The sequence below is a fragment of the Lucilia sericata genome, unplaced genomic scaffold (genome assembly GCF_015586225.1).
Source record: "Lucilia sericata isolate MDLA Ls3-8-SP2 unplaced genomic scaffold, ASM1558622v1 Contig000019F_arrow, whole genome shotgun sequence".
Taxonomy (NCBI): domain Eukaryota; kingdom Metazoa; phylum Arthropoda; class Insecta; order Diptera; family Calliphoridae; genus Lucilia; species Lucilia sericata.
Genome location: NW_023994058.1, coordinates 44,878 through 59,555, shown reverse-complemented (window position 1 = coordinate 59,555; position 14,678 = coordinate 44,878). Strand labels below are relative to the sequence as shown.

General features: G+C 27.1%; 4 protein-coding genes across 8 annotated transcripts; 2 read left to right on the top strand and 2 right to left on the bottom strand.

The window, feature by feature from the left end:
- Positions 1-379: 379 nt before the first annotated feature.
- LOC119607601 (cytochrome c) lies at positions 380-5,288 on the top strand. 2 transcript variants are annotated; one of them, XM_037961587.1, is made up of 2 exons: positions 380-535; positions 4,394-5,288. In XM_037961587.1, exon 2 carries the CDS (start codon positions 4,425-4,427, stop codon positions 4,749-4,751), a length of 327 nt encoding a protein of 108 aa, XP_037817515.1. In that variant the 5' UTR covers positions 380-535; positions 4,394-4,424; the 3' UTR covers positions 4,752-5,288. The 2 variants fall into 2 exon arrangements, with proteins under 2 accessions (XP_037817515.1, XP_037817523.1); XM_037961595.1 differs by lacking the exon at positions 380-535 and adding an exon at positions 551-713.
- Positions 5,289-6,562: 1,274 nt separating this feature from the next.
- On the bottom strand, positions 6,563-12,103 carry LOC119607525 (V-type proton ATPase subunit H). Of its 4 annotated transcripts, XM_037961475.1 has the most exons (9): positions 11,911-12,103; positions 11,784-11,837; positions 11,146-11,624; positions 9,296-9,514; positions 8,109-8,243; positions 7,918-8,043; positions 7,419-7,855; positions 7,246-7,359; positions 6,563-7,089 (listed from the first exon to the last, which is right to left on the bottom strand). In XM_037961475.1, the coding sequence occupies exons 2-9, from the start codon at positions 11,827-11,829 to the stop codon at positions 7,011-7,013; spliced, it is 1,635 nt and encodes a 544-aa protein (XP_037817403.1). In that variant the 5' UTR covers positions 11,830-11,837; positions 11,911-12,103; the 3' UTR covers positions 6,563-7,010. The 4 variants fall into 4 exon arrangements, with proteins under 4 accessions (XP_037817403.1, XP_037817421.1, XP_037817412.1 ...); XM_037961493.1 differs by lacking the exon at positions 9,296-9,514; XM_037961484.1 differs by having other exon boundaries at positions 11,784-12,016.
- Positions 12,104-13,063: 960 nt separating this feature from the next.
- On the top strand, positions 13,064-13,921 carry LOC119607749 (tRNA-splicing endonuclease subunit Sen2). Its single transcript, XM_037961853.1, has 2 exons — positions 13,064-13,572; positions 13,631-13,921. The coding sequence occupies exons 1-2, from the start codon at positions 13,092-13,094 to the stop codon at positions 13,903-13,905; spliced, it is 756 nt and encodes a 251-aa protein (XP_037817781.1). The 5' UTR covers positions 13,064-13,091; the 3' UTR covers positions 13,906-13,921.
- On the bottom strand, positions 13,893-14,517 carry LOC119607759 (COX assembly mitochondrial protein homolog). The gene is made up of 2 exons (XM_037961864.1): positions 14,336-14,517; positions 13,893-14,267 (listed from the first exon to the last, which is right to left on the bottom strand). Exons 1-2 carry the CDS (start codon positions 14,394-14,396, stop codon positions 13,963-13,965), a joined length of 366 nt encoding a protein of 121 aa, XP_037817792.1. The 5' UTR covers positions 14,397-14,517; the 3' UTR covers positions 13,893-13,962.
- Positions 14,518-14,678: the final 161 nt, after the last annotated feature.

The following is a 14,678-nucleotide window of genomic DNA, read 5'->3' as shown; positions in this document are numbered from 1 at the left end:
ATCCGAACTCTAAAGCCATTTTAAAGGTCAGGGCTATTGCAGTAGATATGGTCGCATTTATACAATACTTTATTAGTTCTTTTCTTAATGGACTTTTTGCTTTGACCGGATCTCCGTCCTACGAAAAATCTTACTATAACTTTTAAAGCAAATACGACAATCGAAATCGACGTTAAACATAACATCAGAATTATAAATACGAAATTTTAACCATTCGTTGTATAAAATTTCCTTAAATCATTCTTTTTCTAATACTGATACAAACTTTTTACAAAATTTCTACTAATGCTAAGCGAAAAGCATCTTATTGACATCACTGTTACCAACAAAAAAAACTGACCAATTACAAATCTCTTTAAATAATTCTCTTAAAAACTAACGCTCTTTAGAAAAAGGTAAAATGCGCGCGTTGTTTTTATGCTCTTCCTCGTGAATTTTAATTTGAATAATCAAAAAAAATTTCTACTTCCTAGTAGATTTAACATTAGCACAACTTTTTAACGTCGACAGTCGTTTTGTATCTTTTGTGTTCAATGTAAGTACGAAAGTGAAGTATTTTTTTTCTGACTTGTTTGCTTATTATATGACAATTGTACGAGAAGAGATTCTAGAATAAATTTCTGATTGGAAAATTACCCCTAAAAATATTAGTGAATAAAAAAAAAAATCAAATAAGTGTGAAGTACAATAAATAGTTTAATAAATTAAAAAAGGTGTGAGTTGTATAATTAATAAACTAAAGTGAGATAAACTTTTTTGCTAAATATTTGAGGTAGTTTTTGTGTTCCAAAAAAAATGTATTACATAATGTTAATGTCCTGTGTTAGTTAAAATTTTTTTTGTGAATGGAAAATAACTAAAACAGGATTTAAGAGATTTGGGCCAAAATAAGTGAAATTGTAAACATTTTTGAGTTTTTTTCTACTTTTTTTAACCAAGAAGAGTTACATAAGAGTAAAAGGAATTTAATTGGGTGAAATTCTTTAAATTTTCACTTTTGTTGCTCAAGATGTTCAATGAATGATTTTTTTCTTTTTGTAAAAGAAAATAGCCAAATTGAAAAGGTATTTTAGATAAAAAGGCAAATTATGTGATTTAATGATTACAAAACAAAGATCAATGTCATCTTGTTTATTTTTCACATTAATTCTGTAATGATTGTAAAATTATTTTTCATGGCAAATGTCATTTAATTTTGTTTTACTCTCTGTAACTATGAGTAACTTTTTTATCAAATGATGACGTATAGTCTGCTTTTTCTCTCGATTTTTTGCTAAGGTTTTTTCTTACAATGCTTTTTGTCAGCTTTTTTTTCTTCTTTTTTGATCAAAGTCTAAACACGTGGTTGCAAAACAGCTTTGGATGTGGCAATTTTTTTCGTACAAAATTAATTATTGAAAAATTTTAAAATGTGAAAATTGATTGTATTCTTTTTGTTATAGATATTTTTATTATTTAAAAGAGAAATTCTTATATAATTAATTAGTGGTTGATTTTTTGTTATGTATTTTACTTTTTTTTAACGTTTCCCTCTCTTTTTACCCCTTATCCATACAATTTTCCCTCTCTTTAGTTTGTTGCTTTTCTTTTGCTTAGTTAATTTGTTTTTTCTTTGGCTTTTATCCAAATTTTCAATGTTATTTTTGTAAAGCAAAAATATTTAATTGTTTATTTGTAACACAGAAAAAATTAATTTTAAAAAATTTTCAATTAAACGATTAATCAAAAATTTTAAAAGGGTTCAATTCATTTTGTATTTGATTCATAAAAATGTATAATCAAATACGTATTTAACAACAACAAAAATAGAAAAAAATAAAAATTTTGTGTACGAAATCAATTATAAGTAGTAATTGAATATACAATTTTTGTTATAGGTTGAACTTCAAAAAATAAAATAATTGAAAACGAGGTTTTGGTAATTGAAATCGTTTTTCAGTTTTTTCTGTGTAAGAAAATGTGTAAATAGAAAGAAAGTATTTTTTATTTCAATTAAAATACAAGGTTGTTGTGGGTTGTGACTTTGTGCTCATTTGATTTTTCTGCTTTTTTTTAAGCAAAATCTTAAAAAATGAGGTTAGTTAGTTAGTACAGGGTGTTTTTTATTTAATTTTGTTATTGTAACAAGAGCGAGGGTGGTTTCGAAAGAGAAACCTTTAAAATCGATTTACAATACATAACAATTTACCGTTTGTTATCATTTTTTACCCTTAAATATTACTTAATCAAAAAATAAACAAAACTTGTTTAAAATTATAACAACAAACAGCAAAAACTATTTTCACGTGACATTTTTGTAACTGTTCTTTAACTTGACATTTTAAATTAAATTTTACATTCATTTAAAATCAAGTTCAAATAATTGCATGCTCTTTGTTTTTGTACAAAAAAAAAAAAAAAAACATATTTCACAATAATCTAGCATTTTTTCAAATACACTTTATTACATGTGTTTGTAATAAAACGGAAGAGTTTGTTGAAACGTATTTAATTCTAAATCTCCTTTACAAAAACAAATATTGGAGATATACACACTCATACATAGTTTAATAACAAGGTTAAAATACAAAAAATTCTACTTCTATAGTAAAAAAACTACGTAATTATTTGGTTATTGTAGTTTTTTTGTGTTCTAGCTTTTTTGTATGTATGTATTTGTTTTTAATAGTTTTTACTCTTTTTTCTTTATTCTTTTTTTTTTTTCATTGCGCGTGTTTGTTTCCATTGGTTCCCAAATATATTTTTCTTGTTGATTATATAAATATTTTATTGTGTTTTGTACTCTTATTTAAGAGATACTAATACATATCAGCTGATATCAATAGTTGCCCGCAATATTTTTAATCAAATGATAAGAATAGTTAAATGTACTAGTTAATCACAATTAAATATTTATTATTAATCATAGGTATATCGCAGATTGAGGGCAATTAAGTCACTACTAAATATATTTTCTAATTTTTGTACTCAAGATTTTTTTCCAAAAACCCTTTTAAATTAGAAACTCATACACTTCTGTAATTATAATTTTGCTTTAGATTGTACAGATTCCAAAGAAAATTGATTATTGGTACAAACATCAAGTTTAATTTTTAAATAAAGCAATAATTTCAAACAAATTTTAATTTCACTTTAAATCAGAATGTATTTCAAATTTTAGTATTTTAAACAACTGCGTTACATGTCCTCTAGATAAAAAAATTTCTGACAAACTTTGTATGAAAGTTTTGTCTTAAATTAATTTAAAACCATTTCTTAAAGAAATTAAACAAAACTAACTAAACAAATTTGTTTTGACATTAAAAAACTAACAAAAATTTCTTGGCTAAAAAATTAGGGAGTTAAAAGTGGGATATTTCGGTTTTTTCATACTTTGTGTCTCTCAAATACTCCAATAAAAAAATAAACAAGTTTTTGAAAATTGTAACAATTTTACGATATTTACATAGAATTGTTTCAAAACAGGTTTAACACTTTTACTAAAATATCTTACACTACTTTCATTTCCTCATTATTTATTAAAATTAAATTAACATTTTTTATATAAATTATATTTGCGATTTTTTTTTAATTTAGTTTTATTCTTTATTCAATTGTAACATAACTAACATCTTTAGCTGAATTTTATTTAAAAAAATTTTCAATAACAAAAAGTTTTTACAAATTCTTACAATTGTTTTTGTATTTCAATACAAATTTCAAATATTTTTGTGAAAATTAGAAACAAAAAACAATACGAACAAAAACAATACGTGTATTTAATACATTAATTCAAAAATTATGTTTTCGAATCGATGTACCCATGATTCAAAGTAATAAATTAGGGAGTTAAAAGTGGGATATTCAGGACATTTTATACTCTATGTCTCTCAAATACTCCAATAAAAACTAAACACTATTTTGAAAATTAAAACAATTTTAAAATGTAACAAAAAAAGTTGTTTCAAAATATGTTTAACACTAAAAAATATAACACATTTCAAGTATTAAGATTTAATTTATCAATTAACACTATTAAAACACTAAATTCTTTCTTTTTCATATACTGGAATACTTTCAATAATTAGCTTTAATTTCTAAAAGAATTCAATAGTTTCTAAGTGAAAAATTGGCATTTGATTGCTATACTACTACTACGACTGATCACCTGTTTATCTGGCCAACAATAATCTATAAAAATGGATCTTCTTTCTTTAGAACCTTGAGCCAATTATTTTTATTATCTCTTTAGTATGACGCAATAATTATCGCATGTATAACTCGTGTTTGTCAAGAACAATTAAGCAAACAAGTTTATTAACATCAACAAACGAACGAACAAACAATAACAACACTTTTCTTCACAATCACATGTGATTTGTCTAATTAATTTTGTTTATTTATCTATTTTTAGAGTCCGCACTTTATAAATCAAATAACTAAACATGGGTGTACCAGCTGGTGATGTTGAAAAGGGCAAGAAAATCTTCGTCCAACGTTGCGCTCAATGCCACACTGTTGAAGCTGGCGGCAAACACAAGGTTGGCCCCAACTTGCACGGTTTGTTCGGTCGCAAGACTGGTCAAGCTCCCGGCTTCGCCTACACAGATGCCAACAAAGCCAAGGGCATCACCTGGAATGAGGATACCCTCTTCGAATACTTGGAAAACCCCAAGAAATACATCCCTGGCACAAAAATGATCTTCGCCGGTTTGAAGAAACCCAATGAACGTGGAGACCTCATCGCCTACTTGAAATCTGCCACCAAGTAAATTTCATCATTCTAAATAAACAAAACTCCCACAACAAACAAAACAGTAATTAAATTTAGTAGCAACAACAACACACTACCAACCACCACCAATCAATTATGTAAACAACAACAACAACAACAAACACTATCATCCTCTTATTTAAGTTTAAGTTCGAAAATAAAAACAAATACAATAACAAAACTAAACTGACCTCTGTGTATCTTCTCGAGATGTTCAAGAAAAAACAAGAAAATTAGTTACTGGTATTAAAAACGTTGTTGGACATTTGAATCTTGTTTGTAAGAAGTTTTTGTTTTTTGAGTGCTAAAATTATACATATTTACTTGAAAACTTTTTACGGGCGGATTCTTTGTAAATTTCATAATATTTTTAAGAAGGATACAACAATGTCAGTAAACTTAAACCAACCAACCTTCTTTAATAGGACAATTTTAATTTTATTTAAATTAAATGTGAAAAAATACAAATAAACAATTATAAGTTAATTTAATTTAATAAAAAAAACATAAAAAGTAACTAAAAAAACATCTAAAATAATGTAGTTTTATTTTGTTAACAAGGAAAAAGTCCTTCATCTCAAAATAATTTTTTATTCAATAAATTTGAAAGAATGTTCCTCTTGAAACAAATCTGATTTAAAAAAGATATCCAAAACACAGTTTTGAAGACAAATTCAAAAACTTTGAGAATTATACTTTGGATATTATTATCAACGGTTTTTAGAACAATTTTTCATAAAAAATTTGATTTATAAACCATTGGTAATGCAGGCCAAAAATATTTAAAAGAATTCGAAATCCAGAAACCAAAGTCTATTTTCCAAAAGGAATCCGAATCTGGATTCCTCCATCACGTTATGGTTTTTGACATCTGTTATAAACATTTAAACTCTTCTTCCATTTTCGAGGTATCTTAATTTAAAAATTGAAACATTCTTAAAAAACCCAATCTTTATAAAAGTATACTTTTTTTTAGCCTCTGGATAAGATATTTTTTCTAAAATTTTTTTAATCCTATTTAGTAAATTGTTAGCATAATTTTGATACAATAAAATTAGGTGAATTTGATTTAGATAATGTCAAAAATGTTAATTGCTTTTTAACGATAAATTACCTAGGATTCGGTTTACAGTATTAGTGTAAATAAAATAGCAAAACATGCATTCTTTTTTTATTTCTCGCAGTATTTTTTAATTATCCGCCCATTCGCACAACACAAAATAACAATGAAATGATAAATATCAAATGTGTAGTATACCCGCCCTATTCATCAATCCATTAAAATATCTCGTGATCCAAATATATCAATATATATTGAACGTTTTGAATGTCCCTAATGCTTTGAAATATGTGGTACAAAATTGAGTCATATATTTTTGTTTCAAACATTTCTGTTATGAAGTATAAACGAACTTCGATTCATTACAAATCTAATAACCCACTTGACGTAAGTATTTCGAAAAATTAGATCAGTAATCACATAAGCGTTCAACAAACAAAGAAAAACCACTGCAATTTCATATTTTTTCAATTTAATTTTATATTTTACATTGCATTTGATTTCTTTTTTCTATTGATAACTGTAAAAGTTACATTGATTGATAAATGTCTAGATAAAATATGTATGAAAGAAGATAACATTTTATATTAATTTGAAAAATTATAATTTATTTGTAGATAAACTAAACAAACAAAACAAAAACAATAAAACACAAAAAAATGAACGAAAAAGACCAACGAGGCCCAACATAAAAACTAATTTAAGGTGACCATTTGCGTTAATGTTCAATATTTTCAAAATACATAAGATGCATTTATTATATAGATATTTATTTAATTTGTTTAACTACAGTTTACAATACTTTTTTATTTTCAATAAAGGACGACAAGAATATGTCTTAACAAGTCACAAAGATTTTTTTTTTTTGGAGTTAAGAATATTTACAAACACAACAAATTTTTAAAAATTTTTGCACACAATCTTATTAAAAAAAAAAATAAAACAAATTTTGGAATGATTTTGATAAAACAATAAAGGAGAAGCTACTTTTCCAGGAGAGCCATAGTTGTTGTGGTTAATATAATGATTTCGCACGATAAAAAACAACACGAACTTATTTTAAATATGTAATTTGTTAATGGGGAGTTGCTTTTTTAACTTATATTTTAAATAACATTTCATTTTAATTATTGTTGCTGTTTTTAGTATATTTTAATAGTATTTATATGATTAAGTTTGAGGCAGGTTGCACATAGTTTAAGCCTTGCCGCTAATAGGGGCTGAACCCTGCTTTTGGGTTTCGCTATCCTTTTCAAGTTGTTTGCCCAAATATTCCCTAGAGAAAAGAAAATTTAAAGAAAGGGAGAAATTGCTTGAGTTATCTTGAGAATTCTTCAATTATTATCTAAATTATTAAATAAAATATTGAATTTTGATTAGAAATTAAAAATATTGACTAAAATTTGATATGATATCTTCGTAGGCGTCTTACCAGTTGTGCACCATCAATTTTTGTACTGCCAAAAGAGCTTCATAACGTACATTGGGATCTTCGTGACCCAACAATTGCATAACAATTTGTTTACCACCTAATTGTTCCAAAACGCTAAAATGAAAGAAATAATTTTTTGATTTTTTTAATTAATTTTAACATTTTAAACTTACTGTTTTCCTCTGGGATAGTGACGAACATACTCTCCAATATCGAAGCAAGCGACGGACAAAATAATGGCATCCTTAGATGTTTCCAAAAGATGTACCAAAATGCGCAACAATTCGTAGTTCTTCTCATTCAAACGTTGAGCATTTTCACGCCAGAATTTGGCAGATTTGTGTACGGGAGACCATTCCAAACGAGCACTACGCAATTCAGTGGCATATTCATCGAATGAACTAAGATCTTGTACAGAGTTTTGCAGTTTCTCAGTAAGATATTCGACATCGGAGGTGATGTCTTCATCGTCGAAGCGACGTTGTTCCAAAATGGACAATTGCTTCAAGACCTTGCATTGGACCATGGCAATGCAGTGTTCTTTGGCAACTTGGGTATCGGTTGGTTTTTCGATCAAATTGCGGAAGACAGCCAAAATGATGCGAGTTACCTAAAGCAGTAAAAATAAACTTTAACATATTTAAAAAATCCTGTAAAAAGAAAATATTTTACCTTTTCCTTAGCACAATCATTAAGAATATCAGCCAAAATGGGAATAACGCTGAATTTGTTCATTTTGGTGGCCAACAAAGGATTGAAAGTCAATACCCACAAACAGAATACTAATTGGTATTGAACCTATATATATTAAGAAATTGTCTAATTTGTTCTTTATTATTCTTTTAAAATTTGTTAAAACTTACCTGGAAGTTGACACGAGATGACAAAATACGTATTAAAGTGCTAATGCCGTCGACACTGACGAAAGCAAAACGATATTCATCAATACGCAACATCATTTGCAAGCAACGGGCCACAGATTGTATATACTCATTGGCCTATTTATGTTTTTTTATTGGTAAATTTTAAAAACAATTATTTGTTTAATTCTTGTTTTGTGATATTTAATAAAAACTTTTTTTGGGGTTTGTATTAGTAAAAATTAATTTAAAAAAATTGGGAAATTTTTCTTTTTTATAAAAAAATTATAAACGCAACACCAAGTGTAAACTACAAATAAAATCATAAAAAAGCAATAGAACAGAAAACCGACACCAAAAATTACAAAGTTTTCTATTAAGGAAAAGCGACGCGTTTGTAAAATAAAATTTATATATAAACATAAATAAAAACGAATATAGTGAAAATTAAAAAAAAAAATTGATTTAAAATTGAAAACATTCATTTAAAATCTCTATTTAAAAATGTTATAAGAAAGTGAAATCTTCTCTTGGAAATAGAAATTTTTAATATAGGGGTTACCCTGTTATCGATTCAAAAAGCTTTCGAAATATGTTATAAAAATTCGAACATTATTCTTTTCGAAAAGACTCGCAGAATATTCCCTAGATATTAACTATCATATTTGAGAATGCTATTTTTTAATCGCTATTAATACGAAATTGAAAATGTTTTAATTCGAAATTGTAAACTTCTACTTAAAATTGTTCTTAAACATATTATGTATTTAAAAAATTGATTTCATAAACCTGTATTCGAAAATAAGAAGACAACAATATTAATTTCACCACCACTTTAGCAACAGACATAAATGAGATATTTAAACTAAATACATTAATAAAATAATTTTTCACTACATCAAAAGCTATATTCTTTGTATGTTTTTCTTTGAGCTTTGAAAGACGGTTAGTAGCGTTAGTAAAAAAGTAAAGGAAGGAACTGAAGTAAAGCAATTATCCCTAACATTCTGAAAACTTTAAAACTAACAAAAAATTGCGTGCGGTTCATTTCATAAATGTGTGTTGTTGGGTACAAAACATTCAAATCACACAAAATTCTATTCCTAAATTAACAATGGATGGCTATTCTTCCCGTTTATGCTGTGATTCTTTGTCGATTGTTAATTATTTTATACTCTAGGAAACACTACCGGTATAATGGTTTTGCCCTCAGCAACAGCAGCTTGTTGTTCGGGTGATAGCTCACGATACGACTCATTGAGGGGCTGATCATGATGGGCTCCATAGGGACTATACTGATTACCATGATGCTCTTTGCCATGATGATCTTTGCTATGTGCGTGTGAGTGTACCACAATTGTTTGGACACGTTTAGCTAAACTAGCCATGTCATTAATGTAGGCCTTGCACTGTTGAAGTGTTTTTGTTCGTTCAATTGTTGTTGGGGTGATAAATTCACATATAAATTAAGTTTTAAAAAATATGCAATTTTATTTTATTTAAAATTGTTGTTTGTGCATTGTTTTTTTGTTAACATTATACGATAGCGGACAGATAGTGTTGTTATTGTTGTTGATTGTTGAGTTGGTGTTGTTGTATATATTTTGATTTTGTAATTTTAATTTTTTTTTGTGGACATTTGATGGTAGAGGAAAAAGAAAAAAAATAATTTTTATTTAATTTTTGTTTTTAATCTAAGCGAATTAGTTTTTTGTTTTTGATTTTGATTCATGGCAACCAGAAAACAGAACACAAACATTATTCCATTCAGGTGCGATTTTGTTTGGTATGTTATTAACAAGAAACCGCCTTAAAATTATGAAAACGTCTTTCAAACGTAGTTTATGTCGATAATTTTATAAATGACTCCTTATTTCTTTTCAAATGCAGCTTTAGGGTTAGTTGTTTAAAAGTGTGGGTTTTATTTGTTGTTTGTGTATCTTTTATTTCACCAAATATAGTGCGAAACTAATAAATTAATATTGAAACCATTAATGTTCTAAGAGGATGCAATTTTTGTTATCCAAATTAAAATTTGTAAAATTTTTCATTCTTCTATGTTTTTAAGAACATTATTTGGTTTCATGAATGAAAAAATATACTAAATGTGTGTGATTTTCGTGCATTTGTGTAAATATTGTGCGACCATGTAATAAATAAAAAAATTTCTACTAACAGCCAATTCTCATTATCAATATTTACATATTTACATAAATATGTATGTATTTATGTGCAAACCAATGCTAACTATGTACAAATTTTAAATATTCCACTCCAAAATATAAAAACTTAAAATTTCAACAAATATCAATCAAATAATAAGCAAAATTAAAAAATAAAGTTCTTATATAAAAACAACTTAAAACTACATGATACCAAATGAAAAAATAACGTAGCAATTAATGAGTTGTTATTTCTTGCTTAATTGAATATATGAATTAGTTTAATTATTTACATGTTAAAATTCTTCATATTTTAAAAAGGAATCATAAGAATTTACGCCTTATTTTAAATCATGTTATAATTATAAAATTATCAATGAGGTGTTATTTTTTTAAATTAAGAAATGTTTTTTATGATTTTCAGTTAAAAGATTTGCAAAAAAACAAATGAATATAAAAAGCAAATGCATTAAAAATATAATCATAATTATAAAATTGTACATTATTTTCATCAACATAAACAAATTTAATAGTTAAAAGTTCTTTTAAAATAATTCGAAATTCAAGTTTAAAACAAAAATAATTTCAGACAAAAATTTGGTCATTGATAGATTTCGAAATCATTCTCACTAAAAGTAAATAATTCGGAATAAAAACCATTTTAATCAGATACTGTGAATGAACTGAGTTTTTAAATTGTAATATAAAAAACTGACTAAAAAAACTCAATTTCCATTTAATTATATATTATTTTTTTTTACATTCATAAGTACTTATTTATGTTGATGAGAAAATAATAAAAATTTAACTTATAGCAATTCCCCGAAACCAAACACCCTATAGTAAGAAATTATTAAAACAAAAAACATTCAACTTACATGAACGGTCAATTGATCTTTCAAGAATTGCAAATAGAAGTTCAAGTCTGACTTGGGCATCATTTCATGACCCCAGCAGGCCATTTTAGCCAAGATGCGTGAAGACATGTTGACAATGAAACCATCTTGACGATTCAACAAATTGAGGAAGGGACCCCAAACGCATTCCTTATGTTTAGAGCAGTATTCGTGGAAGAAGTCGACACGAGAACGATCTTCTTGCAATAAATCATCAATCATGACAAGGATATACTGAATGGTTGAGTCTTTGGAGACATGGGACAAAAGATTCAACAAAGTTTTGACAGCCTGTGCGGGGTTCGATTGCAAGTAAGCAGCTTTTGATTTGTCCAGAGCAGTAATGCAATGATAGTCCTCCTGGGAAATCATCTGAGATTGCATGTACGAAGCCCAGTTGATGGTTTTGGAACGGATGTCAGCAGCTTGTTGTTGCAACACCGAAGTGGCTGCAATCATATCTTAAAGAAAATGATATCATTATTATTTGCATTTATTGATCCCATGACTTGGAGCTTTGCAACATTTATCAGCCACCCACTGACTGCAAATTGCAAGAATTGATGTGTAGACATTTCGATTTTTCTCAGTTCAATTACTGCGTTTTAGACAAAACTTACCTACACTTTCGTCGGGTAAATTCATTAAATCCTTGACGTCAGACATTTTTACTTCTGTTAATTAGTTAATAAAAGCAAAATTGAAAATTTCTATAGAGATTTTCCCGAAAAATTATTAATTTTTTACCACAAAATTGCCGAGAAATTGCCTAGGAAAAATTTTTCGTCTTTTGCTAATACGACCAACCAAAATTCAGCTGACAGGTCTTGTGACTTTTTCGCCGTAATAAGAAAATTAAACAGAGTTGCTACAACAAATTTGCTGAAGGAGGTGTTCGGAAACAATAACAAACGAAAAATTAAAAAGTGACATTTTAAAAATTTATAAAGGTTAAAATATAAATAAAATAAACAATATAAAACAAGTTTTCTAAAAATATAACGTTATTTATTGTTGAACAGAATAAAATTTGTATTAAATAATCAATAAAATCGTTAATTTATAATTTTTTATGATTATTGCTGCTCTCTTGTTGTTTCTTTGAATTCGCCGTATATGTATTTTTGTTGAAAGAGAGAAATGTCAAATTGTAAACAAGCATTTGGCGCAATATTTACCGTAATTTTTTAATTTAACAAGGAATTTTAAGTTGAGTTAAATTTTTCTAAATTGTTTAAGAAATACGTGCACATATTACAATATTTTAAAGAAATGTAGTGTTTAGATCATTGTAGATAAAAATATATTACAAAAAAAAACAATTATTTAAGTTGCAAGAGAATCGAAGTGAAAATTTGTGGCAAAGAAAAATTGAAGTGAAAAAGGTTGAAAAATCCTAATTTTTAAAAATTTCCAATGGAACAACATAACTAATGTGTACTAACAATCACTGACAAAATGTCATTGGGAAGGTAAGTGAATTTTTTTTAACTGGGAACAATTTTATTCAGGTGCATGTGTGAATGCAATTCAAGTGAAGTAGTTTTAAAAACATACATAGATAGTTGACAAGAGGAAGAGATTATTTCGGTCTATATGGGTTTATTCTGTCAAATTGAGAAATAACGAAATCTGTTATCACTGCTCACATTAACACTTGATTTTTAAATAAAAAACACAAATTATTTGTAATTACATATATTAATAAGCATCATAAATAGGAAAGTAACGAAAATCTGAGATCAGTTAAATCTAAAATCAATCTTTATACCAACAGTATAAATTTGCCTGTATATTCTAACATAGTATAATCTAATTTTTTTCAATTTAGAAAAAGTATTTTTATGAAATACTGCTCTATTATTGATAAGTACGATACTACTAAATTTTCCAACCCTGGTCACTAGTAATTTTTGCACTTAACAATAATGTTTTTTACACCACATCTTAAACGTAAAAAAGGTTCTAATAACAAATGGCAAATAAACCCATTTCCTAACACTGCTTCTAATAAACAATATGAGGGCATATTTACTGGGATATCGGTAGAAGTATATGCGAAAGAGGACATAATAGGAATTTATGATAATGGCTTTTACGGTAAAGGAAGTCAGTCGCGAAGTATTCCAAAAGTTGTAATGCAAAGTACAAATTCTGTAGAAGCGTTGAAAAATGATAGCGAAGTGGAGGAGACTTTGAGTTTAAGTTTAGAAGAGGCTTTCTTTTTAAGTTATTATCTAAAAATACTTAAAATATATGATTTCGAGAATACAGAAATGGAATATCAAAGATTTCTTCAACATAGCTTGGAAGTAAATAAATTATTTGTAGAATCATTTGCTTCTTATGTATATTTAAAGTCAAAAGGTTGGGTGGTAAAAAGTGGCTTAAAATTTGGCGGCAATTATTGTAAGTAAAAGTTTCTTAATATTCATTTAAAAACTAAAAAATATGTATTTATTTTCAGTAATTTATCGCAAAGGACCACGTTTTTATCATGCAAGTTTTGTAGTTGTTATAAACACTCCCTCAGATACAGAACACCTGAATTCCAAAAACATTAAAGGTTTGCAACGCATTTCTGAAACTTCCGACAAAGATGTTCTAATCCTGGAGGTTCATAAACCCAGTGATTTCCAATTTATAAGCCTCGAATCGATATCTACTGTACAAATATCCGAAATGATAATACGTAGATTTAACTGCACTTCTTATGTTCAAAATCAAAATACAATAAAATAATCTTTTATTTTTCTCAATCAAATGCTTAATTTATATATTTAGTTACATGATTTACTACTAGATCTTTTCCACTCTATGTTTCTTGGGTATTCCAGTGCGTCTATATTCTGAACGTTCTTGTAAATAGATTTGTTTGCATTCCTCTTTAAATGTCTCATTACTATACCAGTTTGCAAGACATTCTTTTAAAGCAGAATTTTGTTTACGACATGTCGCTACCATCAATATGCCCTGGTCCTTACAGCAGCTTTCAAATGCCTTTACCTCTTTACTGCAGTGTGATTCCTTGGCTCTATCACGCATAATTTTGGGTATAAGAACTTCTATCTCTACTTTGCGTAGGGAGAGATCATTTGGGTCGCCTATAATGAGAAATTAAGAGGAAAATTTGTAAATTCATTTTTTCCTTTATATATTTTTGTGTACTTACCTTTGCCATGAGGATTTTTGGGATTAAACGTATTGATTCCAGCTCCTGCCTCAACATTCATTTTATTTTTCGTTTCTGATTATAAATGTTATATTTTAATGAAATTGCCGTAATTTTTCATCTGTTCAATAACTTTGAACAGATGTTTCTATTTTTATCGTCAGCTGATAATGAAGTCTGTCTAAGAGGCAATGAAACTTAGCAAAATGAATGTTCACAGTTGTATAATTCTGATTTTATTTCAATACATTTGTATGAAAAAATTCTTCATTCTAATTAAAAATTCTTTTTATATTAAAAATTAAGTTTTTTTAATAAAGTGAATTTTTTATTACCAAAAATT

Bases quoted from the DNA above. Each gene is read 5' to 3' on its own strand.
- LOC119607601 (XM_037961587.1), top strand. From the start codon at position 4,425: ATGGGTGTACCAGCTGGTGATGTTGAAAAGGGCAAGAAAATCTTCGTC.
- LOC119607525 (XM_037961475.1), bottom strand. From the start codon at position 11,829: ATGTCTGACGTCAAGGATTTAATGAATTTACCCGACGAAAGTGTAG. The intron at 11,625-11,783 runs GTAAGTTTTGTC...ATTTTCTTTAAG, and splicing joins TTTACCCGACGAAAGTGTAG to ATATGATTGCAGCCACTTCG. The intron at 8,244-9,295 runs GTAGTGTTTCCT...AAACATAAATAG, and splicing joins AGGGCAAAACCATTATACCG to GCCAATGAGTATATACAATC.
- LOC119607749 (XM_037961853.1), top strand. From the start codon at position 13,092: ATGTTTTTTACACCACATCTTAAACGTAAAAAAGGTTCTAATAACAAA. The intron at 13,573-13,630 runs GTAAGTAAAAGT...ATTTATTTTCAG, and splicing joins AAAATTTGGCGGCAATTATT to TAATTTATCGCAAAGGACCA.
- LOC119607759 (XM_037961864.1), bottom strand. From the start codon at position 14,396: ATGAATGTTGAGGCAGGAGCTGGAATCAATACGTTTAATCCCAAAAAT. The intron at 14,268-14,335 runs GTAAGTACACAA...TTCTCATTATAG, and splicing joins CAAAAATCCTCATGGCAAAG to GCGACCCAAATGATCTCTCC.